Genomic DNA, 19786 nt, shown 5'->3' with positions numbered 1-19786 from the left:
ACTAGTAAACGTGTTGCATAAATATACCACAGACTATTACGAACCATTAAAGCATACTTTATATTTTTGAAAATTTCTCTGTAAACTTTCTAAGATAAATTATATTTGAATTTGATAAAGTCCTATTTTGAATCCCTTTGGGTTATAAAAGTCTATTCCCTAATTTATCTTGTGAAAATCCAGACTTTTGGCTTAAAATGGGATTTATTTCACTCTCTTTCTGAGAAAGGAATCCACCATACTTTGATTTAGATAACCACATGGTCTGGAACTACATTTAGTGAAAATTAAATTTTATGATTCATATAGCCAATGTTTTACCTCTGTTTTCCACATATTCACAGCAGGTGAAATGTGCTCAGGAATTTAAAGATGAAAACATATGTCTTTTAAGTAATGACCACCAAGAGCCACTGCAGATAGAAACAGCTTTATTTTTTCCATTCAAGCTTTATCAAATAGCTTGTTCAAAAAGCATATACAAGAGCAAAAAATACCACATGCAATCAAACTTGTTTTGCCTTATAGTCATTGGTTTTCTTTTAGAAAGAATGTGCACTTGAATAACTTCTAATTCAAACATTTTCCAACTGTTTCTACTTCATTTCTTTCAAGTTAGCAACAACAGATACATTTTAGTTAACTGTTCATCATATTCCTTATCTTTATTCATTCTGAAATAATATAAAGCCTATAAAATCAAAGCATATACTGTTCAGAAATCTGAAAAGGTTCTTTTACATAATAGATTCTGACATGTTAAGAAACTACACACAACAAATATTTGCAAAATGAATGAAAAATAGGATAAAGCTATTTAAAAGTCAACATAGTAATATTTATCTAAATAATTTTAATCAAATGAACAATATAGTTATCTGATAGCGTCTATCTTTTCGAATACAAAAAAAAGTGCTCAGATTACATTTTAAAAAAATAACAAAAATCTCTTAGAATGGAAATAATTTAAATAAGGATGGTAGCACGGGGAATCAAAATTACACCTTTGCTCCCAAAACAGGAAGGCAGGTGTGATGTATTTGAAATCAGAAGGGGATGCAACACTAAGATTGCAAATGCAAAGCTTCCTGCCTTGGAAAGATATAAACTGTCTTTGAAAAGTCCTTGCGTCTTTCTTTATGGAAAGCCACGAACATAAAATCAGATCTGTCAGCTAGACTGCTGGTCAAGTAACAAGGTGGGTCACTTTTCTTGACTATGCTTTCCTAGCCCACTATCAATATTCACTCAGCTGGGGCTCAAAAGGACAAATAGGTGTCCTTTTAAGACACTTTGACTACTCGAATCAATACACTATCTATTCTCAAACAAACATAATGCATGAAAACAGCAGCCAAGTAGAAGGATCTCCAATACTCAAGTCACTCTGAGGCTTTGCTGGCGTCAACCTACAATGCCACCCTCAGGGAAAGCACAGTGGTTCACAGACAGGGATGATTCATCATTTTCCTGTGAAAATGAATTCTGCAAGAAGAAACCAGAGTTGTGGTAAGATGTTGGAGTCAAGTTTTCTCTTCATTTGATATTCAAGGGTTGTGATATTTATGAATACCATTTTACATGCTAATCACAAAGACAAAAGGAGGGAAGATGCAGTGATAACATCAAGCTCGACATTCAAATGCTAAGGGAGCCAAGTACCAGCCCTACCCTGCTTATTTTTAATAATGCAGAGATTACTTACTACACTTTCTGAAGCCTTATTTTGAAATTTATTTCAAATTTCAGACATGTCCATAATTTACTGTTGAGGAAATAAAACAGCATGTAGAACATAATTCTATTTATATTAAAATTACATAGGTATGTGTGTATACATACATGACAGGTCTTTTCTTCTGAGCATGGTAGGGTTTTAGATGATTTTTACTTTTTATTTATACTTCTTCTTAATGTTCTAACTGCTTACAGTATCACTTTTGTTATAATCATAAAATGAAGCTGTTTTCATTTTAGAGGAAAAAGAAAAAAGGCTCTATAGATTCTGAAGGCAGTTCCAAGTAAGTCTCTCAAATGCTCTTACGAGACTATTTTGCAGGTCAAAATCCCAGAAAAATGTAAAATCTTGTGATCAGAGAAAATGGCTTTGCTCACTACTCTAGCTCGGTTAGCAGAGTACTCAGCACCTTGGCAGGTGTGACACACACACTCTGAGTGAGGAAATATGGCTGACTTGGATGTTGAGTTTCTAGAGATTTCATTTTTAAAATCATTGTTTTATGATCCTTTTTATTCTAGTTAGCTGAGGGTATTTTCAAATTTTTGTCAAAATTCAGTACATTTTAGAGAAAAGTTTAAAATTAGCAACAGGATTCAAACTACCACATTTTATAACATGGCTTTTAAGAAACGATGAACCAAAACAGAAAAATGGGCAAAGTGGGGACTAAAAACGGCTTGCTGGCCAAACAGCTGGTAGCAGAAGAGGGGATCAGCTGACAAAGAGGGCACAAGAAAATAACCCTCCTCTGTTTTTCATCCTGTTTCCCAGACAGCTTGACTATAGCTAAGAAGGGACATGTCTGACTGTCCTCCTGTACCCAGCACAGTGCCTGCCACCTTGACAGGTGGGCAAAGGACTCAGCAAAAGAAAGTAAGAGGGAAGGAGGGGGCTGGCCTCTACTCTGAGTTACTAAGGGTGGCAGAAGCCACCCTGACTCTGACTCTTAAATCAAAGGACAAGAAATGGATTGTTCTAGCTCTTGTCCTGGAACAGAGGTCAGAATGATTCCTTCTTAAATGTGATTTGTGGCATCACTATGAAAGTAATCACATACCAATTTCCATTAATAACCAAAGACGAATGTCCTGAGTTGTAAGATAAAAAACTAGTGACTATTTATTTCCTTTGGATAAGGCTTAGATCAAGGCAGGAACCAACATTTTTCTTTAAAAAAATTCAACTTCTTACATTTTTAGAAATAAAGCAAATAATATAACTAGAGTAATTATTTTATTGTCCAAACTGGGATATTTTTTAGAGTAAAAGGGAGTACTATATTCTAGGGGAAAAAACTATGCCAAGACAACAGACATGAATAGGACTGTCCTGAACAAATGGATACCTGATGCTAGCTAACACAAGAGCCATTTTAATGTTTTATTTTTTCAAGTTCTCTATTAAACTACACAACATTTGGCAGCAATTTCATATTGAACACTGAGTAACAGCACAGTTTTGTTCTTGAGAAGACATATTTTCTAAGTGATGAAACGAACTTTCTACCTTCCCCATACTTAAGGTTTCCTAGCACAAGTTCAGTTTAAAATGGGCCTGAGGAAACAGTCTGTTTTAATTTCTCTAACAGAACCAAAAAAAAATGCACGACTGTGATTAAGTTACTTAGGTTCACTTCTTCATTTTACAAAATAAAAACAGGAGAATTTGAGCATATCTTGCCCTAGAAAGAATCCTCCAAAATGACAAACCCCAATTATGGGGGCTAGGTCATAACGCAGTTTTAAAATCTTTATATTAACTATGAGATTCTCACAGATACATTGCCACAAAATATTTTTTAAAAGCCACAGATAGTCAAAATAAAAAATGTCTAATTTGTGGGTGGTGACAGTTATTTCCCCACAGGTACCGAATATGTATCCTGGCACAAATTATCAGCACAACACAGGAACCCCCCAGCAGAGGCGAACAGGTCAGTTTCTGAACAGCAGCATCCGCTCGGAGCACTTCTGCCCCACCAGGCTGGCATACTGCAGAACAGCGGCCTCCTCACTTGGGTCTTTCTGCTGTTTCTTATAAATACCGTAAGGCATGATGGCTCTCTTGTGAAACACCTGCAATCGATCAGGTTCTGTACTGCGATCTTCATCCACTGCAACGACAAAAAATACTGATTTGTAAAATGTCACATATCAAACTTTTCATTTCCTTTTTTTAATTATTATTACACTTTAGGTTTTAGGGTACATGTTCACAATGTGCAGGTTTGTTACATATGTATCCAGTCTTGCTTTGTCGCCCAGGCTGGAGTGCAGTGGCACCATCTTGCCTCACTGCAACCTCCACCTCTCAGGTTCAAGCGAGTCTCCTGACTCAGCTTCCCAAGTAGCTGGGATTACAGGTGTGCGCCACCACACTATGCTAATTTTTGTATTTTTAGTAGAGATGAGGTTTCACCATGTTGGCCAGGCTGGTCTCGAACTCCTGACCTCAAGTAATCCTCCCGCCTCGGCCTCCCAAAGTGCTGGGATTACAGGCTTGAGCCACTGTACCCAGCCTTCCTTTCTTAATTAAAAAATTTTTAACTTAAAACATAAAAATTATGTATTAAGATATCTTTGATGAGTATGTTCAAATGAGTGTGGGCAGCATTAATATTAACACAAACTTGAGTATGTTAGCAATTAAGTAACAACTGCCATGCTGAAGGTGATAAAGACCCTACAGGATATAGCTGAAACATCAAGCAGAGACAAAGTGTGTCCAATTAAAACACTGGCCTCCTGCACCTTTATTATTTTCTGGCACATGATAAAGTTAACAACTCTCCAGCATCATTCCTGCATCTGATTTAAGTCCGTTTTGCCTCTCCCTGTACCAACATATTATCTGAAGTTTTAATCTCTGCACTGAAGCTTTTGGCTGACTCTGCAGTTGTGACTTACCAGGTCTAGACAATGCACCCTCATGGTCTTAGGTAGGAGGGCAGGTTCCTACAGCTTTCATGAAAGACGTGGAAAAGACTGTTGGTAGCTGCCACTATCTGTCTTTCTCTTCTTTCATATAAAACCAGCCCCGGTTTTCTTCAGGGCACACAGGTTACCCAGACAAAAGTCTGTTTCCCAGCCTTCCTGCGGCTGGGTGTGGGCTCATGACCAAGTTCTGGCCAATGGGATACAAGTGGAAGTGTTTTGTGGAAGTTTCCAGGCGTCTTTTCCAAAGGATAGCTGACCTGTACCTTTTGCCGATTTTCAGCCTTTCCTTCATTCTGCTGCCTGGAACATGGACTTCATGGCAGGATCCCTACCCTCCACCTTGGAGTTTTGGGCTAAGAGCTTACTTTTAGTTCAGCCAAAACAAAATCTAGAAGGGACCTGGGCAACTGAGGACTTCATGGAACAAAACTGCCATACCAGCTCCAGGTTGCCTATCTCTAGATATTTACATTACAAATAAACTATTCTGTTTAACCCAATATTACCTTAGGTTTCTATTACTGGCAGTCACTCCTAATCCTAAAGAATATAGAGAATAATGTTACAGTATCTACTAAAATGTACAATGTTTTATATCACTGACTCAGTAAGTCTACTTCTAAGAACAATCCTACAGCAGTGGTTCTCAAGCCTGACTACATATTATAACCACCTGAGATTTTGAAAAATACCAAAGCCTGGATCCCCTCTCCAGAGACCCTAATATAAAAACTAGTCTGAATGGGACCTGAGCTTCAGTATTTTCTTAGGCCTTTTAAAGTGAGTTAAGAACCACAGGCCGGGTGCAGTGGCTCACGCCTGTAATCCTAGCACTTTGGGAGGCCGAGGTGGGCGGATCACGAGGTCAGGAGATCGAGACCATTCTGGCTAACACAGTGAAACTCTGTCTCTACTAAACAAAAATACAAAAAAATTAGCCAGGCGTGGTGGCAGGCACCTGTAGTCCCAGCTACTCAGGAGGCTGAGGCAGGAGAATAGCATGAACCCAGGAGGCGGAGTTTGCAGTGAGCCGAGATGGCGCCCCTGCACTCCAGCCTGGGTGACAGAGCAAGACTCTGTCTCAAAAAAAAAAAAAAAAAAAAAAGAACCACTGTCCTAGAGAAACACCCATACAAGTGTTTCCATGCATGTATGAGGCTGTTTATGGCAACACTCTCTAATACTAGAAACTGGAAACAGCCTGAATGTCCATCGATGGAGACCTGGGTTAAGAGTTAAGGTATGTCCACAGAATGAGATGTTATACACAACTATTAAAAAGACAAAGGAAGATAGACTGTTAAGTGAAAGGGAAAAGTAGGCACAGTATAAACAATAGTTATTTTATTTAAAAGTCCAATATAAAAAATCTGGAGACATATATGTCAGCCTGTTAATAGAACTTATTGCTAACCCTTCCCTTTGCCCAGAATTACCCGCTTTCCCAGAGCACCAGACAACTCATCCTCTTACTCCCCTGATCACTGTCAGAGGGCTTCCCTGGACCCACATAAAATAGGAAATCCACTCTAGTTCTCCTTCATCTTTCTTCATAGCACTTACTGCCACCTGACGCATATATTTACTGCCTATTTCCCTTTCCATTAGGAATAAAGTGCTGTAAGAAGAAATATTTCAACTGTTTCGTTTGCTAATATGTCCCCAGTGCCTAGAACACTACCTAGCACACAGTGGAGGCTCCACAAATATTTGCTGCATCAATTTCTGGGAGTAGAATTAATTATAGACTTTCACGCTGGGGGACACACACAAACTCATCATTTTTTTATATTCTATAAGACTTTTGTAATCTAAAAAATAGTTGTCTTTAAGGTTGATTTAAGCATTTTGTTTTTCTAATTTGAATCTCCTGAAAATAAAAATAGAAATGCCAGCTTCCTTTTCTATAAATCAACGGGACTGTTTTAGGAGATTTCTTAGTCTTCTAGCTATAAACCCCTATACCTAGTTCTCAAAGTCCAAAGCCAATGATCAACTTTTCACAGTACATTCACTACAAATTTAATCAAACATTTTACTGGATGTCCACTTCATACAAGGCTCTATGCTCTGAATACTTAAGTTAGATTACATCCCTTATTTTGTAATCGTGGCAAAAAAAAAAAAGTTTATTCTTCCTCAACAGTCGTTGCTTTCTCTAAAGAGATATAAATTAATTAATCAGGAGAAATCATCCAAGGCTCAATTTCAAAAGTGACAGGCATCACACTCTTCTTCCGACATCTAAATGACAGTGTTCCTACTATATGAATTTATTTCAGAGGCTTGGCTGATCTCAATCATCTTAGAGAATGTCAGTTAGGGCATTCCCCCAAATGACTACATTCTATGCCTGTTTAGAGGTTTGTAGCAGGAGATGCAAGCTAATTATGTGCTGTTAGCCAAAAAGAAGTTCTACACTGGCAGAGAAGACCACAGTCTTTCATTGAGAACCAGCTTGGGATGGCATGGAGGGATGAGGAGAAAGGAACATTAACAATGCCAGCCAGAGGGCCTTCACATCCACAGAACTGAGTGCCATTGTCATTTTCTATTTTTAATTTGTCCAGGGACATATTCAAAGGAGATCAAGATGAAGATGGACATAAACTGTCAAGAGAAGGAACTTCTCAATATTGCTGTTTCATCTGCAGCTGCTTGCCCTCAGCTCCGTTCCTCGCCCTCCACCTGTTCTGCTCTGTATTGCAGGAGGCTGGCTCCTGCAGGCTCAGTTGGTCTCCAACTGGGTTCAGCCAGTAACAAGAGACTGGAGCTGGGGGAGAGAGAAGCAAGGGCATTTCCCCCCAAACCTCTCCTCTCTCTTCCATGGCTCTGCTTTTTGGAAGCTGCTGCAGCTGCTCTTGAAGTTGTCAGGGTTCTGGGTAGCCCTGACCCCTGGGCCCCCTTTCCTCTTCAGCACAGGGTAGCAGCATCTTCCTGCTACGCTAATCTCTGGGTCACCTTTCTGTGCCTTGCTTGGCTCTCAGCAACACCACTGCCTGTTATCACCAATTCCCTGCATTAAATTTTCTCTGTTGTAAATACTTGAAGTGGTTTTGGTGTTCCTGGTTAGATCTTGATACACATATGAATTTCAAAATATGTTTCTTACAAATTATCCAACCAAAGGGGAAAGTCCACATACTTTGAAACAATTATACGTTTAACATGTACTAGGTTATCACATCCCTTACCAGGGTAAATGACAAACAAAGGAAGAGGCAGCACTTTGGTTCCTGCTGTCCATTTTAGATATTTTAATGTGTGCACATTGCAACATGAATAACAATCTCCACCATCTAAATGTATCTAGCAGGAAAAAGGCAGATTCAAGCATGTTTAGGGTCTAATACAAATAAAAAAGTGAAGATCGGTGAGATCAGCAAGTGAAAAAGCAGCAAGAACAATGGCAAAACAAAATTTTCTAAATCTAAAACCTTGAATTTTTTAAATTGGAATTTTAAAGTATGTCTCTATTTATACAGAATGATGCTTAACAGTTTAAACCTTTATCCTAAAATATTTGGGGACAAATATACTTTAAGACCCCAATAAATGAAACACCCTAGCAAATAAGAATGTGAGATCTGATATGTCATTTTATCTAAAATAAAATGTCATCCTTTAATTTTTACTCTTTTCTGGTATGATATATACAAATAAAAATACAAGATTATGAAAAAACCTACCATTATGTATAATTTACAACAATTATTTTAAAGTATATTCCCTGTGGAGAGCAGAAATTTTGTTTCACTTGTCAAAATATAGACTTCCATTCTATTTATTGAGATCACATGAAAAATCTCTAAAATTACACACTGTCATATTTTTGGGAAACACTACAATATCTATGTTTCAAACACTGAATTCCAAATAGGCTTATGATGCCACTGATATCTATCTGTTAACAAACATATACAATTAAGTCTCCTAAACTTCTAATTTACAGCATTTTTATAGAGTTATGGCACAGAAATTAATCAAGTTCAATAGTTTTGTTTTTTTTTTTTAACCCCAAACACTTTTGAGGCCTAGAATTGTTCTGGATCAAGTTGTCAAATCCATAACAAAGTATCTTATAAAGCAGATATTGAGAAGCTATTCACTTTTTAATGTCATACATAATTACAAAAAAGTGATACTAATGAATTTTAAAATCCTCTCATTCTCTTCAATGTTAATGCATCCAAGTCACTTGGAAATCCAACTATATTTACCCTTAGTGTTCAAATCCTTCAGAAGCTTGTAGGATTGTTGTTTAATATCGCAAGTAATGTGGTGTTAATTCTATCACCAACACACAGACTATGCTGAAACTTGATGGAAACTTTTTAATTAATTTACTAAAATATGACTTAATTTTGTCAACTGTCCCAAATTCTTTAGTTTTCCCATGAACACACTTTGACTATAAAAATGGCACAGAAACATCTAATAATATGTGTTGCTAGCATCTGCCAAGCTCCTGCCCATACCTTCCTTCAAACCTAACTGCTTCCCTGGGTTAATGTTCATAATGCCCAATACACCAGGTTCTAACACTTCATAAAATCCTCAGTACTCAGGTAAGATTATACCTAATTCTGTAGTTACATTAATTCAAACTTAATTTGTACATTCTGTCAGGAACAATTTATTCAACCAAGAAGGTATACTCAGATATTAACATATAAGCAAATAAAAACACTTAGTTTCCCTTTAAAAATTAATACTAAAGCCTATCTTTTCTCACGTGAAAAACCCTTTAATTGTAACTCAAATTTAGAATTCTGCCCACCCAAAGAAATCAAGCTGCAACTGCAGTACTTTAGAAAAAGGGAACACAGATCAACAAGACATGCAGTGATAGAAACAAAGGAAAGACACACTATCCATTTTTAAAAACTCTATCAAACTGAATGAACTCAACAAACTGTCTTGGAATTACTTATCAATTAATTAATGAATATTCAATAACAACATTAATTTTTAATTTTACATCATTTTTAGTCATCAAAGTAATGCCTGTGGTAAAATTCAAGTAACATAGAAATAAACAAAGCAGAGACTGATGTCAGGCCCCCATGCAGAACCCTCGCTTCTACAGTTTCCTCCTACCCTCACCAAACCCCCATCTAAGTCACCAGTGTTTTAACAATTTCATAAAATGCATTTAAATATTAAAATATAGAGTTTTGGATCACATTCTAGCAATACCTTAATTTAAGGAAGAAACATCAAATTACCCCTTCAGTGGGTATAATATATTAACTTGAAAAACTACTGATTATCATTACAGGCAAAACATACTTCTGTCTTCTGGGCTTAACGTTCTGTGGTCTTACACTCATTTAGTTACGTTCCTAAGAAAGGCAGATTCTAATTCTTAGCATATTCTACATAATTAACACTAAAACCTAAGCAAAATATACTTAAGCCATTAACAATAAATTATGATTTATATACTAAAGGAAAAAAGTACCCCAAATCCTTACAAAACCCCCTTTTAATCATCTTTTCTTGCTTGCCTAATAAACGTCATCAGTGCCTGTAGACAAAAATCTCTATAGCTGAACCCACACAGCACAACAGGCCTTTTCTTAGGTGATCTTGAAGATAACAGAAAAATAAGCCATTTGGAGATTAAGGACCATGTGCCATTTCATCTAAGAAAAACTCTCAGCTTACTGAGATGTCTTAGAAATATGTTCCAACTAGAACTTCTTCCACTTTTCCTGTCTCTGATGTATCACAATCTAATTTCATACGATAAAAACCAAAGGCAATCCTGCAAACTCTCTTCTGAGATGAGCATTTGATCACTAGTGATACAAACATGTTGTCAACTCCATGAAATTTTAATCTTCAAGGAAACCTGGTGGGCAACAACTACATGATTTTTTTCCCCAACTTTTTATTCACAGGAGATGAACTGCGCAACACAGGTGCTTTCAAAGGACAAGAATCTAGAGATCAAAGCTTTACTTCTCCTTCTTATGGGGATTTAACTCATTTGTTATTCTTAAAGAGACTTTATAACTTCTAGGCTTTCCAAAAGTTAATGAAAGTCTATTCTCTTAACTTCATTATTTACTGCTACATACAGCATTACTACATAAATAAAACAAGTTATATACTCCAAGGAAGACACATTAAGTGGCAGATGGCTGGAGATAGCTGGACAAAACTGATTTAATAATTTAAAATTTTCCACAAATGAATGACAGCGGGAGAAATACTCTACAAAAACGCAACTCTGGAAGTTCAAAGTCAAGTATGATTTAGAATATTTTAAAGTGACAGGAGATATTAACAAATGTTTAATCTTTACGAGGGAGGGGACAGGAAAGGTGAGAAGAAAGGAAGCGTTTCAGTATAAAATAGCAAAAGAATAGGCCAAGAAATGCAGAGCAGTTGTGACAGAAATAACAAGGCTCCCCAGCCCATTCTTTAAGCCCATTTGGTGGGAGGCTCAGAAATTACTTTGGGACTCCAGCTGAGAGAATTACGCATGTTCATAAAGTAATACTGTTGTAATTTCACTCAGAATATTTTTGGTCAAAATGAAAACTAAGAAATATCTAAGCTTGTAAAATGTCATTTAATAACAGCTTTATTGTGATATAATTTACATATCATGTAATTCACCCATTTAAATTATACAAACCAAGGACTTATAGTGTATTCAGAGTTGTGCAACCATAACATCTATTAGCAGTCAACATACTGAAGAACTGCCAAACTGTTTTCCAAAGTGGCTGCATCATTTGACATTCCCACCAGCAGTATACAAAGGTTCCAATTTCTCCACATCCTCATGAGCACTGCTATTAGCTGCTTTCCAGGTTGCAGCCTTCTTAGTGGGTGCATAGCAATATCCTTTTGTGATTTTGATTTGCGTTTCTCCAACAGCTTATGATGCTGAGCATCTTTTCATGTGCTTATTGCCCATTCATGTCTTCTTTGAAATGTCTATTTAAATCATTTGCGCATTGTTAACTGGGTTGTCTTTTTACTGAGTTGCCAGAGTTCTTTACATATTCTGGTTACTAGATCCTTATTGAATGCATTATTTGGAAACACACTCTCTCATTTGTGAATTATCTTTACACCTTCTTGACTGGGTCTCTGAAAGGACAAAAGTTTTAAATTTTGATAAAGTCCAATTTATCTATTTTTTTTCTTTTGTTGCCTGTGCTTTTTGTATCGTATCCAAGAAAACACTGCCCAGTCCAAGGTGATTAAGATTTACTCCAACATGGCCGGGCACGGTGGCTCACGCTGGTAATCCCAGCACTTTGGGAGGCCGAGGCGGGCGGATCATGAGTTCAGGAAATCAAGACCATCCTGGCTAACAGGGTGAAACCCCGTCTCTACCAAAAAAATACAAAAAAATTAGCCAGGCACGGTGGCGGCCGCCTGTAGTCCCAGCTACTAGGTAGGCTGAGGCAGGAGAATGGCATGAACCCGGGAGGCGGAGCTTGCAGTGAGCCAAGGTTGTGCCACTGCACTCCAGCCTGGGCGACAGAGCGAGACTCTGTCTCAAAAAACAAACAAACAGATTTACTCCAATGTATATTTCTTTTTTTTAAATTTTATTATTATTATACTTTCAGTTTTAGGCTACATGTGCACAATGTGCAGGTTTGCCAATGTATATTTCTAAGGTTTTTTTTGAGACGGAGTCTCCCTCTGTCACCCAGGCTGGAGTGAAGTGGTGCAACCTTGGCTCACTGCAAGCTCCGCCTCCCGGGTTCAGCCATTCTCCTGCCTCCCAGCCTCCCGAGTAGCTGGGACTACAGGCGCCCGCCATCACGCCTGGCTAATTTTTGTATTTTTAGTAGAGACGGGGTTTCACCGTATTAGCCAGGATGGTCTCGATCTCCTGACCTCATGATCTGCCCGCCCTGGCCTCCCAAAGTGCTGGGATTACAGGCGTGAGCCACCGTGCCCGGCATTTCTAAGAATTTTATAGTTTTAGCTCTTACATTTAGGTTCACCCCATTTTAATTTTTGTATATGGTGTAAAGTAGGGGGCCAATTTCATTTTTTTGAAAGACCTAGGACCATTTGTTGAAAGGCTGTATCCTTTTCACTGAATTGTCTTGGCATCCTTTTTGAAAACTAACTGACCATAAACATGAGGGTTTATTTCTGGACTCTCAACTCTAGTCCACAGATTTGTATGCCTACCTGCATGCCAGGACCACACAGTGTTAACTTTATTATTCCTTTTAAAGACTGTTTTGGCTATACTGGGTTCCTTTCATTTCCATGTGAATTTTATGATGGTCAGTTTCTGCAGGGAAGCCAGCTGGGATTTTAATAGATCACTGCTCTGAATCTGTAAATGAATTTGAGGAGTACTACCATCTTAACAATATTAAGTCTCCTGATCCATGGACATGGGATGTTTTCTTCACTTATTTAGGTCTTCTGTAATTTCTTTTAACAATGTTTTGTATTTTTCAGAATATAATTTTTGCATTGCTCTGTTAAATTTATTCCTAACAATTCTATTTTAATGCTATTGTAAATGCAACCGTTGACAATTTCATTTTTAAATTGCTCACTGTTTAAGTGTGTAGGATAAAATTGATTTCTGTGTATGCTGAACTCATTTATTATATTTGATAGTTCTTTACATTCTTTAGGATTTTCTATGTACAAGGTCATGTCATCTGAGAATGGAGACAGTGTTACTTCTTCCTTTCCAATCTGAATGCCTTTTATTTCATTTTCTTGCTGAACTGGCATGGCTAAAATATAATTTTTCAAAGGAAAAAAATCTATGCAATTTAGTTAAACTCATGATATGTTGATTAAAAACAACATTGGTTCCCAAAAGTCACATAACAAAATATAAATCACATAATTTATCAAGATGATTCTAGCCAGAAAGAACTCCAGGTTAATTTTGATACTATGGTCATTTGGTATCAAAGTCCCGTAAAAGGTCACCAGAGAAAAGCAGAAAGAATGCAAAAATCAGGCAATTGCATACAAAAAACTCACATCAACTTTATCACCTCAGCACATGTACGCTGGTAGGATCTGTAAATACTGGCCAAGTAAAATGCTAATAAAATCTCTTATGATGATGAATAAGGACTCTCAAATTTCTATTCTGTGTTTTGACCCCTAAATACTCAGACACTTCCTATTTCACCGTTTATCTTTATCCTAATAAAGGCGAGGCTTAAAAACTCATAGAATATAATGAAAGAAATGTAAATTAAAACATGCTATTACAGAATTTCTCAAAGATGAGAGGGAAGTTGGTTTATGCGCTGGGGCTGGGCCAAAGAGACATTTGCGAGTTCAGGCGGGCAGGACTGGGCCAATTCTGGCCCATGTGGTCAAGAAATTAGTTACATACAAGGGAACTGAGCATATAAATAAATACACTGAGAAAATGGGGAGGCCAGATTTCTCAGTCAGAGAATGGAGCTACAGGTATGGAAAAGGAGAAGACTAGAACAAACTGTTGTGACGGATTAAAATTCCAGATACTGGTGAAAACTCATGACTTTTATACACTGATATAGACACACAGATACACAGGTAGATATAAATGTGTGTGTGTAAACTCACATATATTGCCTAGATCTGTCTGCTGAGAGGGCTTAGAAGCAATGAAACCCCAGTAGCAATGAGCATACTTATTACTCACATCTTGTATTCTGAATATTACTCTTCACAAAAAATAACAAGGGCTCCTTGGAGACGTGACTAATTATAGAACTGAGTCAGAGAAAGTATAAGATGAGTCTGAAATATTTTGTGCCAGAAAGGAAGTGCTCAAAGAATGATGGGGACTCGTCAAAAGAAAACATGAGTCGCCCTGAAAAGGCTCCTACTGGCCAAATCTGAGACAATTTGAGCATTCAAAATAAATAATGAAAGTAACATTTTTATAACACATTGATTAGAATGGGATTCCATGAGTCCAGGCCAATATAAACAACAAACAGACAGGGAAAGAGGGCTGCTTTTCCTTATTGTAGAATGCCAACTAATAAAGTAGAAGGAGTGATAAAATTAGAAAATCATCATTTGGCAGCCATCCCAGTAATAAGTGATTGAGGCAAGAATCGTCAATGGATGTAAAAACCAGTAGATATAAGTTTGACACAATAGGATATTTACACCATCTCAAGACAGCTTTCTACAAAATATTTACCAATTACTTATTAACATGTACAAAATACTTATCAACTTTACAGTGGAGAAACCTGGTACATTCCACTTTCCCAAGTGATAAAAATTCAAGTCACAGTAGAGAGATGAATTAACACTGTACACCTCCTGATATGATGCAATACAAACCCAGCATCACTTCTAGGGTGTTCTTGCCAAAGCTACATGACGTGAATCTAATTATAAAGAAATATTTGATGAACACAAATGAAAAACTACAAAGTGACTGGACTCTTCAAAAATATCGAGGTAACAAAAGACAAGGATATACTATTGTATTGTTCTAGACAAAAGGGGCCTAAAGAGACACAACAATAAATGTAACACAGGATCCTCACTTGAACCTTGGCTCTAAAAAAAAAGAGAGAAAAGTAACATAGGCTTGTGTATGTGTGTATGCATTTTTGTGTTATAAAGGACATTACAGGGAAAATCTGTAACACTTGTACAGGGTGTGTGGATTAGATAGTAGTAATATCTCAATGTTACTTTCCTGGTTTTGATAGCCATGTCTAGTAATGTAAAAAAAAGTGTCCTTGTTTTCAGCTAATACACACTGGGATACTGAAGGACAGTGGTGCAATATATCAGAAACTTATTCTCAAATGGTTTAGAAAAAAATACAGAGTAAAACAGAAAAAGTGATAAGGCAAATGTGGTAACACGTTAACAACTGGGGAATCTGAGTGAAGGGTATGCATATATGTTCTTTGTATTATTCTTGTCATTTTCCTGTAAATTTGAAATTTAAAAATAAAAAATGTGTATTAGTCCGTTTTTACACTGCTGATAAAGACATACCAAAGACTGGGCAATTTACAAAAGAAAGAGGCTTAACTGGGCTCACAGTTCCACGTGGCTGGGGAAGTCTCACAACCATGGCAGAAGGCAAGGAGGAGCAGTCACGTCTTACATGGATGGTGGCAGGCAAAGAGAGCTTGTGCAGGGCAACTCCCGTTTTTAAAACCACCAGATCTCATGAGACCCATTCACTATCATGAGACCAGCATGGGAAAGACCCACCCCCATAATTCACCACTGGGTCCCTCCCACAACACATGGGAATTATGGGAACTACGAGATGAGATTTGGGTGGGGACACAGAGCCAAACCATATCATTCCACCCCTGGCTTCTCCCAAATCTTGTATCTTCACATTTTCAAACCAATTATGCCTTCCCAACAGTCCCCCAACATCTCAACTCATTTCAGAATTAACCCAAAAGTCCAAGTCCAAAGTCTCATCTGAGACAAGGCAAATCCCTTCCGCCTATGAGCCTGTAGAATCAAAACCAAGTTAGTTACTTCCTAGATACAATGGGGGTAAAGGCATTAGGTAAATATAGCCATTCCAAATAGGAGAAATTGGCCAAAACAAAAGGGCTACAAGTCCCATGCAAGTCCAAAATCCAGCAGGGCAGTCAAATCCTAAAGTTCCAAAATGATCTCCTTTGACTCCATGCCTCGCATCTGGGTCACTCTGATGCAACAGGTGGGTTCCCATGGTCTTAGGCAGCTCCGCCCCTGTGGCTTTTCAGGGTACAGCCTCCCTCCTTGCTGCTTTCCCGGGCTGGTGTTGAGTGTCTGCAGCTTTTCCAGGTGCACGGTGCAGGCTGTTGGTGGATCTGCCATTCTGGGGTCTGGAGGACAGTGACTCTCTTCTCACGGCTCCACACAGTGGTGTCCCAGTAAGGACTCTGCGGGAGGGCTCCAATGCCACCTTTCCCTTCTGCACTGCCCTAGCAGAGGTTCTCCATGAGGGCCCCACCCCTGCAGCAAACTTTTGCCTGGGCATCCAGGCATTTCCACACATCTTCTGAAATCTAGGCAGAGGTTCCCAAACCCCAATTCTTGACTTCTGTGCACCCACAGGCTCAACACCATGTGGAAGCTGCCAAGGCTTGGGGCTTCTACCCACTGAAGCAACAGCCTGAGCTGTACCTTGGCCACTTTTAGTCACAGCTGGAGTGGCTGAGATGCAGGACACCAAGTCCCTAGGAAGCACAGGGACCCTGGGCCCAGCCCATGAAACCACTTTTTTCCTCCTAGGTCTCCAGGCCTGTGATGGGAGGGGCTGCGGTGAAGACCTGTGGCATACCCTGGAGATATTTTCCCCTACCGTCTTGGAGATTAACATTCCGCTCCTCGTTACTTATGCAGATTTCTGCAGGCAGCTTGAATTCTCCTCAGAAAGTGGGATTTTCTTTTCTATTGTATTGTCAGGCTGCAAATTTTCCAAACGTATATGCTCTGCTTCCCTTATAAAACTGAATGCCTTTAACAGCACCCAAGTCATCTCTTGAATGCTTGGGTGCTTAGAAATTTCTTCCGCCAGATACCCTAAATCACCTCTCTCAAGTTCAAAGTTCCACAAATCTCTAGGGCAGGGAGAAAATTCCACCAGTCTCTTTGCTAAAACATAACAAGAGTCACCTTTGCTCCAGTTCCCAACAAGTTCCTCATCTCCATTTGAGACCACCTCAGCCTGGTCCTTATTGTCCATGTGGCTTTCAGGCCTTTGGTCAAAGCCATCCAACAAATCTCTAGGAAGTTCCAAACTTTCCCACATTTTCCTGTCTTCTTCTGAGCCCTACAAACTGTTCCAACCTCTGCCTGTTGCCCAGTTCCAAAGTTGCATCCAGATTTTAGGGTATCTTTTCAGCAGCACCCCACTCCTGGTACCAATTTACTGTATTAGTCCGTTTTCAGGCTGCTGATAAAGACATACCTGAGACTGGGCAATTTACAAAAAAAGAGGCTTAATTGGACTTACAGTTCCACATGACTGGGGAAGCCTCACAATCATGGTGGAAGGCAAGGAGGAGCAAGTCACATCTTATATGGATGATGGCAGCAAAGAGAGCTTGTGCAGGGCAACTCCCATTTTTAAAACCATCAAATTTTGTGAGACCCATTCACTATCACAAAAACAGTACAGGAAAGACTTGCCCCCATAATTCAATCATTCACTCCCACTGGGTCCCTCCCACAACATGTGAGAATTATGGGAGCTACAAGATGACATTTGGGTGGGGACACAGAGCCAAACCATATCAAAATCCTAGTGCTAAACTGTGTTCTTCACCTTCCCATCATATTCCCTCATATTTGTGTGTATTCTGGAACGCAAGCATGGCATTTGTACTTTTTTCATTGTTAAATTTTGTTCTGACATATTCCCATCACTCCAGCCTACTGAAGTATTTTCATATTGTTTCTTTTCTTCTGACATGTTAAGAGATCCTTACCAGTTGCACAGTAACGGAAATGTGGCTATCAAAATAAAAATAAAAATGTTAAATAGGATAGGGTCCTGAGAAAAGGACAAAGAAGGTACTATACTTAATAGAAGTATGTATATTTGTAGCTAATAATTTTTTTTCATCTTAGGATCTATTATGTTCAGTTTGCCTATAAGTTTTTTGTTTTAAATCAATAGCTTTCAATTCTACCATATTTCACAGGTCACAAAAGCTATTACCATGATGGTAAATGGACAGGCAACCTCTTTAGGTCACAAAGCCAAATTCCCATTTACAATGAAAGGGAGTCATAATACTAATTTCCAAAGAATGAATTTGGCATTGGGTTGATCTTTGATTCTTTCCAAAAGAATTAAGCTAGAGACTTCCAAAAGTACCTTTAAGTAGCAATACCTCTGAAAATTTCCTGGAGCATAAAATTAAATTAGAAATTATAGTATTAATCTTAGGAACAAATACAAATTCACTTCCTTTCAACAGTATTGGTTTTCCTGTGGAGACAGGCTCTACTGGAGGAAACATAACCATACCTCATTTTGCTGGACTTTAGTGTGCTTCTCAGATATTGAGGGCTTTTTGTTTGTTTGTTTTTACAAATTAAAGATTTGTGGCAACCCTGCATTGAGAATAGGTGCCATTTTTCCAAGAGTAGTGTTTACTTGGTTTATCATGTCACATTTTGGTAATTTTCCCAATATTTCAAGTTTTGTCATTATTATTATATCTGTTATGGTGATCTATGATCAGTAAGCACTGATGTTAACTACTGTAATTGTTTTGGGGTATCACACACTGTGCCCATGTAAGATGGCAAACTTAATTGATAAATGCTGTGTGTATTCTGACTGCCCCACAGACCTGCCTTTCTGCTGTCTTTCTCCCTCTCCTTGGGCCTCCCGATTTCCTGAAACACAACAATATTGAAATTAGGCCAATTAAAAACCCTAAAAGGCTTCTAAGTGTCACAAGTCTCTCACTTTAAATTAAAGGCTAGAAATGATTAAACATGGTGATGAAGGCACACTGAAAGCTGAGACAGACTGATAGCTCTTGTGCCAAACGGCCAAGTTGCAAATACAAAAGAAAAGTTCTTCACCGAAATAAAAAGTGCTATTCCAGTGAACACACAAATCATAAGTAAAACAGCCTTATTGCTGATATGGAGAAAGTCTTAGTGATCTGGATAGAAGATCTAACCAGCCACAACATTCTCTTAACTCAATGCCTAATTCAGAGCAAGACCCTAACTCTCTTCAATTCTGTAAAGGCTGAGAGGTAAGGACACTGCAGAAGAAAAGGCAGAAGCTAGGAGAGATTGATTCATGAGGTTTAAGGAAAGAAGCCATCTCCATAAAAGTACAAGGTGAAGCCGGCCAGCATGGTGGCTGATGCCTGTAATCCCAGCACTTTGGGAGGCTGAGGCAGGCGGGTCACAAGGTCAGGAGATCGAGACCATCCTGGCTAACACGGTGAATCCCTGTCTCTATTAAAAATACAAAAAAATTAGCCGGACATGGTGGCAGGCACCTGTAGTCCCAGCTACTTGGGAGGCTGAGGCAGGAGACTGGCATGAACCCAGGAGGCAGAGCTTGCAGTGGGCCGAGACTGCGCCACTGCACTCCAGCCTGGGCAACAGAGTGAGACTCCATCTCAAAAAAAAAAAA

The 19786-nt window shown here is 38.5% G+C and overlaps 1 protein-coding gene across 7 annotated transcripts in view; it reads right to left on the bottom strand.

Moving 5' to 3' along the window:
* Positions 1-414: 414 nt before the first annotated feature.
* ATE1 (arginyltransferase 1) overlaps positions 415-19786 on the bottom strand; it is a 190101-nt gene continuing 170729 nt past the window's right edge. For 4 of the 7 annotated variants that reach the window (XM_030806154.1, XM_030806164.1, XM_030806148.1 and 1 more), the window contains one exon: positions 1165-3854. In XM_030806154.1, coding sequence (XP_030662014.1) covers positions 3676-3854 — 179 coding nt within the window. In that variant the 3' untranslated portion in view covers positions 1165-3675. Of the gene's footprint in view, positions 3855-19786 lie in introns of all 7 variants that reach the window. The other 3 variants (XM_030806123.1, XM_030806159.1, XM_030806127.1) reach the window with 2 other exon arrangements.

The sequence above is a fragment of the Nomascus leucogenys genome, chromosome 3 (assembly GCF_006542625.1).
Source record: "Nomascus leucogenys isolate Asia chromosome 3, Asia_NLE_v1, whole genome shotgun sequence".
NCBI lineage: Eukaryota > Metazoa > Chordata > Mammalia > Primates > Hylobatidae > Nomascus > Nomascus leucogenys.
This window is presented reverse-complemented; position numbering and strand designations above follow the sequence as displayed.